Here is a 12,888-nt window from a genome sequence, read left to right as displayed (position 1 = left end):
TTCGACTGTTCCGGTTCTAAATATAAAATATGCGAGGAATCAGCTGACTGAAAAAACGAAATGTTTTGATACAGATTAGTTTAACGGGGGAAAAAGGTCGCTCCCACTAAATCGCTCGCCCAAATTAAAAATTTGTTGTGTGAAAAGGCTCTGAGGGTGAATGAAAACCAGCTCGGTGTATTTTTGGACGCTGATTCCGAATCACCCCATGATGTAGGGTAGAAATGCTTCCCTGTAGAGTTATGTGCAAAAAACTGTTTTAGTCACGTGAAAGGCTAGTAAAACACGAATTCGATTGTTTTGGGCTCAGGTTAGGGTTTTGGTTAGGGTTATGGATAGCTTCAGGGTTATGGTCAGGATTAGGGTTTTTGTAAAACCGTTTTGTTCGGCCGATAACCTTGGTTGAATAATAGGGCCGGTAACCTTGGTTGAGTAGTACGGCCGGTAACCTTGGTCGAGTAGTAGGGCCGGTAACCTTGGTTGGATAATAGTGCCGGTAAAGTACTCCTGTATGTTCCCAGGCATTAGAGCAGGAGGTGGAAACTCAGAGGAGTATGATTAGACACCAAGATAAGAGATGTAAGATGTTGGAGCTGGAAATGGAGGAGAAGATTACACGCACCAAACTAATCTATGAGGAGAAAATGAGGGGTGAGTTCAAACATTGTTACACTGAATGAAACTTTTCGATAAATAAAATAACTAACGTTAACCTGTCTAGTCGCCATGGTTTGACGCCTTTGTTATCATGATATATTAAGGAATAATGCAATCTGTTGCCATGGTAACCATTTTATCCCTCTAGGTGTAATGCCTCTGAGTGTAAGAGAGGAGTTAGAGGAAACCATCGCAGCTCTGAAAGCGCAGAGTACTATATTGGAACAGAAGGCTGGTATCCTACAATCGGAGTTAAATAGCAGAACTAAAAGGAACACTCCAAACAGAACTCCTAATAAGGTTTCAGCCAGAGGCAGTCCATTCCTGAAAGCTAGATAGTGTTTTTTGAAAGTTTAGATAATACCAAGATGGGACGGTTACTGTTTGAATAACAGTTAAAAGTATCGAATAGTTAGTATTTTTCATAACTGACGCACGGTTTTGATTGCGTTTATTATTGTGGACATATTTTGTATTTACTTTTTTCTATTGGTTCAGCGTATAATATCAATAAGTTACTTTAAAACTTTTGACGTATTGAGAAATAAGATTGCAATACAATTAGAATTGACTATTACCTAATTTAATTGTTTGTTTATTTTCTTTCGCGGAGCAGTCTTTGAACTTCATGGCTATGTTTAAAATCCAAGCATATTTGCAAATTTTCAGATATTGTCAACATTATGAATAAAATAAGTAAGAATACTGAGTACTGACTTTTTGGAACAAAACTGTAAGTTAAATTTCGTCGATTTAACAAACAAATATCCTGTAAATACGATTAATAAACAAACAAAAAAGAAGGAAAGAAGATTCCCGCAGAAATAACTGCGTTCTGAATCCCAATCTCTGTCCCATATTCAGTTTTTGAAGGTGAAATTTCCAGGAAATTTTCCGAAATTTTACAGTTTTGACTGAATTTCTCACCCGCAACCAATTAGTAAGTCAACTATGGGTGGCATATGACACGATTGAGGTGCTGGAAGTTTGATTTCGGTTGGAGGAAGCCCACAGCAGAAAGCTTAACAAAACGAAAAGTTGTATTTTCAAAAGTCTGTCCCATTTTCAAATATGAAATTTTCTGAACACAAATTTGACAGATTGGATGAAATTTTTGCCCAGAAACCAATCAGTCAGTTAATTGATGATGGTATGAAACCAAATTGGGATACTGGAAGTCAAAATCCTGAACAAAATTGTAAAATCATATTGTCCCAATCTCTGTCCCATTTTCAGTTTTTGAAGATGAAATTTCCAGGACCGAAATTTTACAGTTTTGACTGAATTTCTCACCCGCAACCAATTAGTAAGTCAACTACGGGTGGCATATGACACGATTGAGGTGCTGGAAGTTTGATTTCGGTTGGAGGAAGCCCACAGCAGAAAGCTTAACAAAACGAAAAGTTGTATTTTCAAAAGTCTGTCCCATTTTAAATATGAAATTTTCTGAACACAAATTTGACAGATTGGATGAAACTTTTGCCCAGAAACCAATTAATCAGTTAATTGATGATGGTATGAAACCAAATTGGGATACTGGAAGTCAAAATCCCGAACAAAATTGTAAAATCATGTCGTCCCAATCTCTGTCCCATTTTCAGTTTTTGAAGATGAAATTTCCAGGACCGAAATTTTACAGTTTTGACTGAATTTCTCACCCGCAACCAATTAGTAAGTCATCTAAGGGTGGCATATGACACGATTGAGGTGCTGGAAGTTTGATTTCGGTTGGAGGAAGCCCACAGCAGGAAGCTTAACAAAACGAAAAGTTGTATTTTCAAAAGTCTGTCCCATTTTCAAATATGAAATTTTCTGAACACAAATTTGACAGATTGGATGAAATTTTTGCCCAGAAACCAATCAGTCAGTTAATTGATGATGGTATGAAACCAAATTGGGATACTGGAAGTCAAAATCCCGAACAAAATTGTAAAATCATATTGTCCCAATCTCTGTCCCATTTTCAGTTTTTGAAGATGAAATTTCCAGGACCGAAATTTTACAGTTTTGACTGAATTTCTCACCCGCAACCAATTAGTAAGTCAACTATGGGTGGCATATGACACGATTGAGGTGCTGGAAGTTTGATTTCGGTTGGAGGAAGCCCACAGCAGAAAGCTTAACAAAACGAAAAGTTGTATTTTCAAAAGTCCGTCCCATTTTCAAATATGAAATTTTCTGAACACAAATTTGACAGATTGGATGAAATTTTTGCCCAGAAACCAATCAGTCAGTTAATTGATGATGGTATGAAACCAAATTGGGATACTGGAAGTCAAAATCCTGAACAAAATTGTAAAATAATATTGTCCCAATCTCTGTCCCATTTTCAGTTTTTGAATATGAAATTTCCAGGACCAAAATTTTACAGTTTTGACTGAATTTCTCACCCGCAACCAATTAGTAAGTCAACTACGGGTGGCATATGACACGATTGAGGTGCTGGAAGTTTGATTTCGGTTGGAGGAAGCCCACAGCAGAAAGCTTAACAAAACGAAAAGTTGTATTTTCAAAAGTCTGTCCCATTTTCAAATATGAAATTTTCTGAACACAAATTTGACAGATTGGATGAAACTTTTGCCCAGAAACCAATTAATCAGTTAATTGATGATGGTATGAAACCAAATTGGGATACTGGAAGTCAAAATCCCGAATAAAATTGTAAAATCATGTCGTCCCAATCTCTGTCCCATTTTCAGTTTTTGAAGATGAAATTTCCAGGACCGAAATTTTACAGTTTTGACTGAATTTCTCACCCGCAACCAATTAGTAAGTCAACTATGGGTGGCATATGACGCGATTGAGGTGCTGGAAGTTTGATTTCGGTTGGAGGAAGCCCACAGCAGAAAGCTTAACAAAACGAAAAGTTGTATTTTCAAAAGTCTGTCCCATTTTCAAATATGAAATTTTCTGAACACAAATTTGACAGATTGGATGAAATTTTTGCCCAGAAACCAATCAGTCAGTTAATTGATGATGTTATGAAACCAAATTAGGATACTGGAAGTCAAAATCCTGAACAAAATTGTAAAATCATATTGTCCCAATCTCTGTCCCATTTTCAGTTTTTGAAGATGAAATTTCAAGGACCGAAATTTTACAGTTTTGACTGAATTTCTCACCTGCAACCAATTAGTAAGTCAACTATGGGTGGCATATGACACGATTGAGGTGCTGGAAGTTTGATTTCGGTTGGAGGAAGCCCACAGCAGAAAGCTTAACAAAACGAAAAGTTGTATTTTCAAAAGTCCGTCCCATTTTCAAATATGAAATTTTCTGAACACAAATTTGACAGATTGGATGAAATTTTTGCCCAGAAACCAATCAGTCAGTTAATTGATGATGGTATGAAACCAAATTGGGATACTGGAAGTCAAAATCCTGAACAAAATTGTAAAATCATATTGTCCCAATCTCTGTCCCATTTTCAGTTTTTGAAGATGAAATTTCCAGGACCGAAATTTTACAGTTTTGACTGAATTTCTCACCCGCAACCAATTAGTAAGTCAACTATGGGTGGCATATAAGACGATTGAGGTGCTGGAAGTTTGATTTCGGTTGGAGGAAGCCCACAGCAGAAAGCTTAACAAAACGAAAAGTTGTATTTTCAAAAGTCTGTCCCATTTTCAAATATGAAATTTTCTGAACACAAATTTGACAGATTGGATGAAACTTTTGCCCAGAAACCAATTAATCAGTTAATTGATGATGGTATGAAACCAAATTGGGATACTGGAAGTCAAAATCCCGAACAAAATTGTAAAGTCATGTCGTCCCAATCTCTGTCCCATTTTCAGTTTTTGAAGATGAAATTTCCAGGACCGAAATTTTACAGTTTTGACTTTTGACTGAATTTCTCACCCGCAACCAATTAGTAAGTCAACTAAGGGTGGCATATGACACGATTGAGGTGCTGGAAGTTTGATTTCGGTTGGAGGAAGCCCACAGCAGAAAGCTTAACAAAACGAAAAGTTGTATTTTCAAAAGTCCGTCCCATTTTCAAATATGAAATTTTCTGAACACAAATTTGACAGATTGGATGAAATTTTTGCCCAGAAACCAATCAGTCAGTTAATTGATGATGGTATGAAACCAAATTGGGATACTGGAAGTCAAAATCCTGAACAAAATTGTAAAATCATATTGTCCCAATCTCTGTCCCATTTTCAGTTTTTGAAGATGAAATTTCCAGGACCGAAATTTTACAGTTTTGACTGAATTTCTCACCCGCAACCAATTAGTAATTCAACTAAGGGTGGCATATGACACGATTGAGGTGCTGGAAGTTTGATTTCGGTTGGAGGAAGCCCACAGCAGGAAGCTTAACAAAACGAAAAGTTGTATTTTCAAAAGTCTGTCCCATTTTCAAATATGAAATTTTCTGAACACAAATTTGACAGATTGGATGAAATTTTTGCCCAGAAACCAATCAGTCAGTTAATTGATGATGTTATGAAACCAAATTAGGATACTGGAAGTCAAAATCCTGAACAAAATTGTAAAATCATATTGTCCCAATCTCTGTCCCATTTTCAGTTTTTGAAGATGAAATTTCAAGGACCGAAATTTTACAGTTTTGACTGAATTTCTCACCCGCAACCAATTAGTAAGTCAACTATGGGTGGCATATGACACGATTGAGGTGCTGGAAGTTTGATTTCGGTTGGAGGAAGCCCACAGCAGAAAGCTTAACAAAACGAAAAGTTGTATTTTCAAAAGTCCGTCCCATTTTCAAATATGAAATTTTCTGAACACAAATTTGACAGATTGGATGAAATTTTTGCCCAGAAACCAATCAGTCAGTTAATTGATGATGGTATGAAACCAAATTGGGATACTGGAAGTCAAAATCCTGAACAAAATTGTAAAATCATATTGTCCCAATCTCTGTCCCATTTTCAGTTTTTGAAGATGAAATTTCCAGGACCGAAATTTTACAGTTTTGACTGAATTTCTCACCCGCAACCAATTAGTAAGTCAACTATGGGTGGCATATGACACGATTGAGGTGCTGGAAGTTTGATTTCGGTTGGAGGAAGCCCACAGCAGAAAGCTTAACAAAACGAAAAGTTGTATTTTCAAAAGTCCGTCCCATTTTCAAATATGAAATTTTCTGAACACAAATTTGACAGATTGGATGAAATTTTTGCCCAGAAACCAATCAGTCAGTTAATTGATGATGGTATGAAACCAAATTGGGATACTGGAAGTCAAAATCCTGAACAAAATTGTAAAATCATATTGTCCCAATCTCTGTCCCATTTTCAGTTTTTGAAGATGAAATTTCCAGGACCGAAATTTTACAGTTTTGACTGAATTTCTCACCCGCAACCAATTAGTAAGTCAACTAAGGGTGGCATATGACACGATTGAGGTGCTGGAAGTTTGATTTCGGTTGGAGGAAGCCCACAGCAGGAAGCTTAACAAAACGAAAAGTTGTATTTTCAAAAGTCTGTCCCATTTTCAAATATGAAATTTTCTGAACACAAATTTGACAGATTGGATGAAATTTTTGCCCAGAAACCAATCAGTCAGTTAATTGATGATGTTATGAAACCAAATTAGGATACTGGAAGTCAAAATCCTGAACAAAATTGTAAAATCATATTGTCCCAATCTCTGTCCCATTTTCAGTTTTTGAAGATGAAATTTCAAGGACCGAAATTTTACAGTTTTGACTGAATTTCTCACCCGCAACCAATTAGTAAGTCAACTATGGGTGGCATATGACACGATTGAGGTGCTGGAAGTTTGATTTCGGTTGGAGGAAGCCCACAGCAGAAAGCTTAACAAAACGAAAAGTTGTATTTTCAAAAGTCCGTCCCATTTTCAAATATGAAATTTTCTGAACACAAATTTGACAGATTGGATGAAATTTTTGCCCAGAAACCAATCAGTCAGTTAATTGATGATGGTAAAAATTGGGATACTGGAAGTCAAAATCCTGAACAAAATTGTAAAATCATATTGTCCCAATCTCTGTCCCATTTTCAGTTTTTGAAGATGAAATTTCCAGGACCGAAATTTTACAGTTTTGACTGAATTTCTCACCCGCAACCAATTAGTAAGTCAACTATGGGTGGCATATAAGACGATTGAGGTGCTGGAAGTTTGATTTCGGTTGGAGGAAGCCCACAGCAGAAAGCTTAACAAAACGAAAAGTTGTATTTTCAAAAGTCTGTCCCATTTTCAAATATGAAATTTTCTGAACACAAATTTGACAGATTGGATGAAACTTTTGCCCAGAAACCAATTAATCAGTTAATTGATGATGGTATGAAACCAAATTGGGATACTGGAAGTCAAAATCCCGAACAAAATTGTAAAATCATGTCGTCCCAATCTCTGTCCCATTTTCAGTTTTTGAAGATGAAATTTCCAGGACCGAAATTTTACAGTTTTGACTTTTCACTGAATTTCTCACCCGCAACCAATTAGTAAGTCAACTAAGGGTGGCATATGACACGATTGAGGTGCTGGAAGTTTGATTTCGGTTGGAGGAAGCCCACAGCAGGAAGCTTAACAAAACGAAAAGTTGTATTTTCAAAAGTCTGTCCCATTTTCAAATATGAAATTTTCTGAACACAAATTTGACAGATTGGATGAAATTTTTGCCCAGAAACCAATCAGTCAGTTAATTGATGATGTTATGAAACCAAATTAGGATACTGGAAGTCAAAATCCTGAACAAAATTGTAAAATCATATTGTCCCAATCTCTGTCCCATTTTCAGTTTTTGAAGATGAAATTTCAAGGACCGAAATTTTACAGTTTTGACTGAATTTCTCACCCGCAACCAATTAGTAAGTCAACTATGGGTGGCATATGACACGATTGAGGTGCTGGAAGTTTGATTTCGGTTGGAGGAAGCCCACAGCAGAAAGCTTAACAAAACGAAAAGTTGTATTTTCAAAAGTCTGTCCCATTTTCAAATATGAAATTTTCTGAACACAAATTTGACAGATTGGATGAAATTTTTGCCCAGAAACCAATCAGTCAGTTAATTGATGATGGTAAAAATTGGGATACTGGAAGTCAAAATCCTGAACAAAATTGTAAAATCATATTGTCCCAATCTCTGTCCCATTTTCAGTTTTTGAAGATGAAATTTCCAGGACCGAAATTTTACAGTTTTGACTGAATTTCTCACCCGCAACCAATTAGTAAGTCAACTATGGGTGGCATATAAGACGATTGAGGTGCTGGAAGTTTGATTTCGGTTGGAGGAAGCCCACAGCAGAAAGCTTAACAAAACGAAAAGTTGTATTTTCAAAAGTCTGTCCCATTTTCAAATATGAAATTTTCTGAACACAAATTTGACAGATTGGATGAAACTTTTGCCCAGAAACCAATTAATCAGTTAATTGATGATGGTATGAAACCAAATTGGGATACTGGAAGTCAAAATCCCGAACAAAATTGTAAAATCATGTCGTCCCAATCTCTGTCCCATTTTCAGTTTTTGAAGATGAAATTTCCAGGACCGAAATTTTACAGTTTTGACTTTTCACTGAATTTCTCACCCGCAACCAATTAGTAAGTCAACTATGGGTGGCATATGACACGATTGAGGTGCTGGAAGTTTGATTTCGGTTGGAGGAAGCCCACAGCAGAAAGCTTAACAAAACGAAAAGTCCGTCCCATTTTCAAATATGAAATTTTCTGAACACAAATTTGACAGATTGGATGAAATTTTTGCCCAGAAACCAATCAGTCAGTTAATTGATGATGGTATGAAACCAAATTGGGATACTGGAAGTCAAAATCCTGAACAAAATTGTAAAATCATATTGTCCCAATCTCTGTCCCATTTTCAGTTTTTGAAGATGAAATTTCCAGGACCGAAATTTTACAGTTTTGACTGAATTTCTCACCCGCAACCAATTAGTAAGTCAACTATGGGTGGCATATAACACGATTGAGGTTCTGGAAGTTTGATTTCGGTTGGAGGAAGCCCACAGCAAAAAGCTTAACAAAACGAAAAGTTGTATTTTCAAAAGTCCGTCCCATTTTCAAATATGAAATTTTCTGAACACAAATTTGACAGATTGGATGAAATTTTTGCCCAGAAACCAATTAGTCAGTTAATTGATGATGGTATGAAACCAAATTGGGATACTGGAAGTCAAAATCCCGAACAAAATTGTAAAATCATATTGTCCCAATCTCTGTCCCATTTTCAGTTTTTGAAGATGAAATTTCCAGGACCGAAATTTTACAGTTTTGACTGAATTTCTCACCCGCAACCAATTAGTAAGTCAACTATGGGTGGCATATGACACGATTGAGGTGCTGGAAGTTTGATTTCGGTTGGAGGAAGCCCACAGCAGAAAGCTTAACAAAACGAAAAGTTGTATTTTCAAAAGTCTGTCCCATTTTCAAATATGAAATTTTCTGAACACAAATTTGACAGATTGGATGAAATTTTTGCCCAGAAACCAATCAGTCAGTTAATTGATGATGGTATGAAACCAAATTGGGATACTGGAAGTCAAAATCCTGAACAAAATTGTAAAATCATATTGTCCCAATCTCTGTCCCATTTTCAGTTTTTGAAGATGAAATTTCCAGGACCGAAATTTTACAGTTTTGACTGAATTTCTCACCCGCAACCAATTAGTAAGTCAACTAAGGGTGGCATATGACACGATTGAGGTGCTGGAAGTTTGATTTCGGTTGGAGGAAGCCCACAGCAGAAAGCTTAACAAAACGAAAAGTTGTATTTTCAAAAGTCCGTCCCATTTTCAAATATGAAATTTTCTGAACACAAATTTGACAGATTGGATGAAATTTTTGCCCAGAAACCAATCAGTCAGTTAATTGATGATGGTATGAAATTAAATTGGGATACTGGAAGTCAAAATCCTGAACAAAATTGTAAAATCATATTGTCCCAATCTCTGTCCCATTTTCAGTTTTTGAAGATGAAATTTCCAGGACCGAAATTTTACAGTTTTGACTGAATTTCTCACCCGCAACCAATTAGTAAGTCAACTATGGGTGGCATATGACACGATTGAGGTGCTGGAAGATTGATTTCGGTTGGAGGAAACCCACAGCAGAAAGCTTAACAAAACGAAAAGTTGTATTTTCAAAAGTCTGTCCCATTTTCAAATATGAAATTTTCTGAACACAAATTTGACAGATTGGATGAAATTTTTGCCCAGAAACCAATTAGTCAGTTAATTGATGATGGTATGAAACCAAATTGGGATACTGGAAGTCAAAATCCCGAACAAAATTGTAAAATCATATTGTCCCAATCTCTGTCCCATTTTCAGTTTTTGAAGATGAAATTTCCAGGACCGAAATTTTACAGTTTTGACTGAATTTCTCACCCGCAACCAATTAGTAAGTCAACTATGGGTGGCATATGACACGATTGAGGTGCTGGAAGTTTGATTTCGGTTGGAGGAAGCCCACAGCAGAAAGCTTAACAAAACGAAAAGTTGTATTTTCAAAAGTCCGTCCCATTTTCAAATATGAAATTTTCTGAACACAAATTTGACAGATTGGATGAAATTTTTGCCCAGAAACCAATCAGTCAGTTAATTGATGATGGTATGAAACCAAATTGGGATACTGGAAGTCAAAATCCAGAACAAAATTGTAAAATCATATTGTCCCAATCTCTGTCCCATTTTCAGTTTTTGAAGATGAAATTTCCAGGACCGAAATTTTACAGTTTTGACTGAATTTCTCACCCGCAACCAATTAGTAAGTCAACTATGGGTGGCATATGACACGATTGAGGTGCTGGAAGTTTGATTTCGGTTGGAGGAAGCCCACAGCAGGAAGCTTAACAAAACGAAAAGTTGTATTTTCAAAAGTCCGTCCCATTTTCAAATATGAAATTTTCTGAACACAAATTTGACAGATTGGATGAAATTTTTGCCCAGAAACCAATTAGTCAGTTAATTGATGATGGTATGAAACCAAATTGGGATACTGGAAGTCAAAATCCCGAACAAAATTGTAAAATCATATTGTCCCAATCTCTGTCCCATTTTCAGTTTTTGAAGATGAAATTTCCAGGACCGAAATTTTACAGTTTTGACTGAATTTCTCACCCGCAACCAATTAGTAAGTCAACTAAGGGTGGCATATGACACGATTGAGGTGCTGGAAGTTTGATTTCGGTTGGAGGAAGCCCACAGCAGGAAGCTTAACAAATCGAAAAGTTGTATTTTCAAAAGTCTGTCCCATTTTCAAATATGAAATTTTTTGAACACAAATTTGACAGATTGGATGAGATTTTTGCCCAGAAACCAATCAGTCAGTTAATTGATGATGTTATGAAACCAAATTAGGATACTGGAAGTCAAAATCCTGAACAAAATTGTAAAATCATATTGTCCCAATCTCTATCCCATTTTCAGTTTTTGAAGATGAAATTTCAAGGACCGAAATTTTACAGTTATGACTGAATTTCTCACCCGCAACCAATTAGTAAGTCAACTATGGGTGGCATATGACACGATTGAGGTGCTGGAAGTTTGATTTCGGTTGGAGGAAGCCCACAGCAGAAAGCTTAACAAAACGAAAAGTTGTATTTTCAAAAGTCCGTCCCATTTTCAAATATGAAATTTTCTGAACACAAATTTGACAGATTGGATGAAATTTTTGCCCAGAAACCAATCAGTCAGTTAATTGATGATGGTATGAAACCAAATTGGGATACTGGAAGTCAAAATCCTGAACAAAATTGTAAAATCATATTGTCCCAATCTCTGTCCCATTTTCAGTTTTTGAAGATGAAATTTCCAGGACCGAAATTTTACAGTTTTGACTGAATTTCTCACCCGCAACCAATTAGTAAGTCAACTATGGGTGGCATATAAGACGATTGAGGTGCTGGAAGTTTGATTTCGGTTGGAGGAAGCCCACAGCAGAAAGCTTAACAAAACGAAAAGTTGTATTTTCAAAAGTCTGTCCCATTTTCAAATATGAAATTTTCTGAACACAAATTTGACAGATTGGATGAAACTTTTGCCCAGAAACCAATTAATCAGTTAATTGATGATGGTATGAAACCAAATTGGGATACTGGAAGTCAAAATCCCGAACAAAATTGTAAAATCATATTGTCCCAATCTCTATCCCATTTTCAGTTTTTGAAGATGAAATTTCAAGGACCGAAATTTTACAGTTATGACTGAATTTCTCACCCGCAACCAATTAGTAAGTCAACTATGGGTGGCATATGACACGATTGAGGTGCTGGAAGTTTGATTTCGGTTGGAGGAAGCCCACAGCAGAAAGCTTAACAAAACGAAAAGTTGTATTTTCAAAAGTCCGTCCCATTTTCAAATATGAAATTTTCTGAACACAAATTTGACAGATTGGATGAAATTTTTGCCCAGAAACCAATCAGTCAGTTAATTGATGATGGTATGAAACCAAATTGGGATACTGGAAGTCAAAATCCTGAACAAAATTGTAAAATCATATTGTCCCAATCTCTGTCCCATTTTCAGTTTTTGAAGATGAAATTTCCAGGACCGAAATTTTACAGTTTTGACTGAATTTCTCACCCGCAACCAATTAGTAAGTCAACTATGGGTGGCATATAAGACGATTGAGGTGCTGGAAGTTTGATTTCGGTTGGAGGAAGCCCACAGCAGAAAGCTTAACAAAACGAAAAGTTGTATTTTCAAAAGTCTGTCCCATTTTCAAATATGAAATTTTCTGAACACAAATTTGACAGATTGGATGAAACTTTTGCCCAGAAACCAATTAATCAGTTAATTGATGATGGTATGAAACCAAATTGGGATACTGGAAGTCAAAATCCCGAACAAAATTGTAAAATCATGTCGTCCCAATCTCTGTCCCATTTTCAGTTTTTGAAGATGAAATTTCCAGGACCGAAATTTTACAGTTTTGACTGAATTTCTCACCCGCAACCAATTAGTAAGTCAACTAAGGGTGGCATATGACACGATTGAGGTGCTGGAAGTTTGATTTCGGTTGGAGGAAGCCCACAGCAGAAAGCTTAACAAAACGAAAAGTTGTATTTTCAAAAGTCCGTCCCATTTTCAAATATGAAATTTTCTGAACACAAATTTGACAGATTGGATGAAATTTTTGCCCAGAAACCAATCAGTCAGTTAATTGATGATGGTATGAAACCAAATTGGGATACTGGAAGTCAAAATCCTGAACAAAATTGTAAAATCATATTGTCCCAATCTCTGTCCCATTTTCAGTTTTTGAAGATGAAATTTCCAG

The 12,888-nt window shown here is 36.2% G+C and overlaps 1 protein-coding gene across 1 annotated transcript in view; it reads left to right on the top strand.

The window, feature by feature from the left end:
- The window catches only part of LOC134816299 (centrosomal protein of 112 kDa-like), a 42,465-nt gene extending 41,122 nt beyond the window's left edge, over positions 1-1,343 (top strand). Inside the window, exons 19-20 of the mRNA XM_063825078.1 lie at positions 522-651; positions 806-1,343. Of these exons, the coding sequence (XP_063681148.1) occupies positions 522-651; positions 806-996 (321 nt within the window). The 3' untranslated portion in view covers positions 997-1,343. The remainder of the gene's footprint in view (positions 1-521; positions 652-805) is intronic.
- Positions 1,344-12,888: the final 11,545 nt, after the last annotated feature.

Source organism: Bolinopsis microptera, chromosome 6 (assembly GCF_026151205.1).
Source record: "Bolinopsis microptera isolate Bmic1 chromosome 6, MBARI_Bmic_1.0, whole genome shotgun sequence".
In the NCBI taxonomy this organism is placed as follows: domain Eukaryota; kingdom Metazoa; phylum Ctenophora; class Tentaculata; order Lobata; family Bolinopsidae; genus Bolinopsis; species Bolinopsis microptera.
Note: the sequence above shows the minus strand (reverse complement) of the source record. Positions and strands in the feature narration are given on the sequence as shown.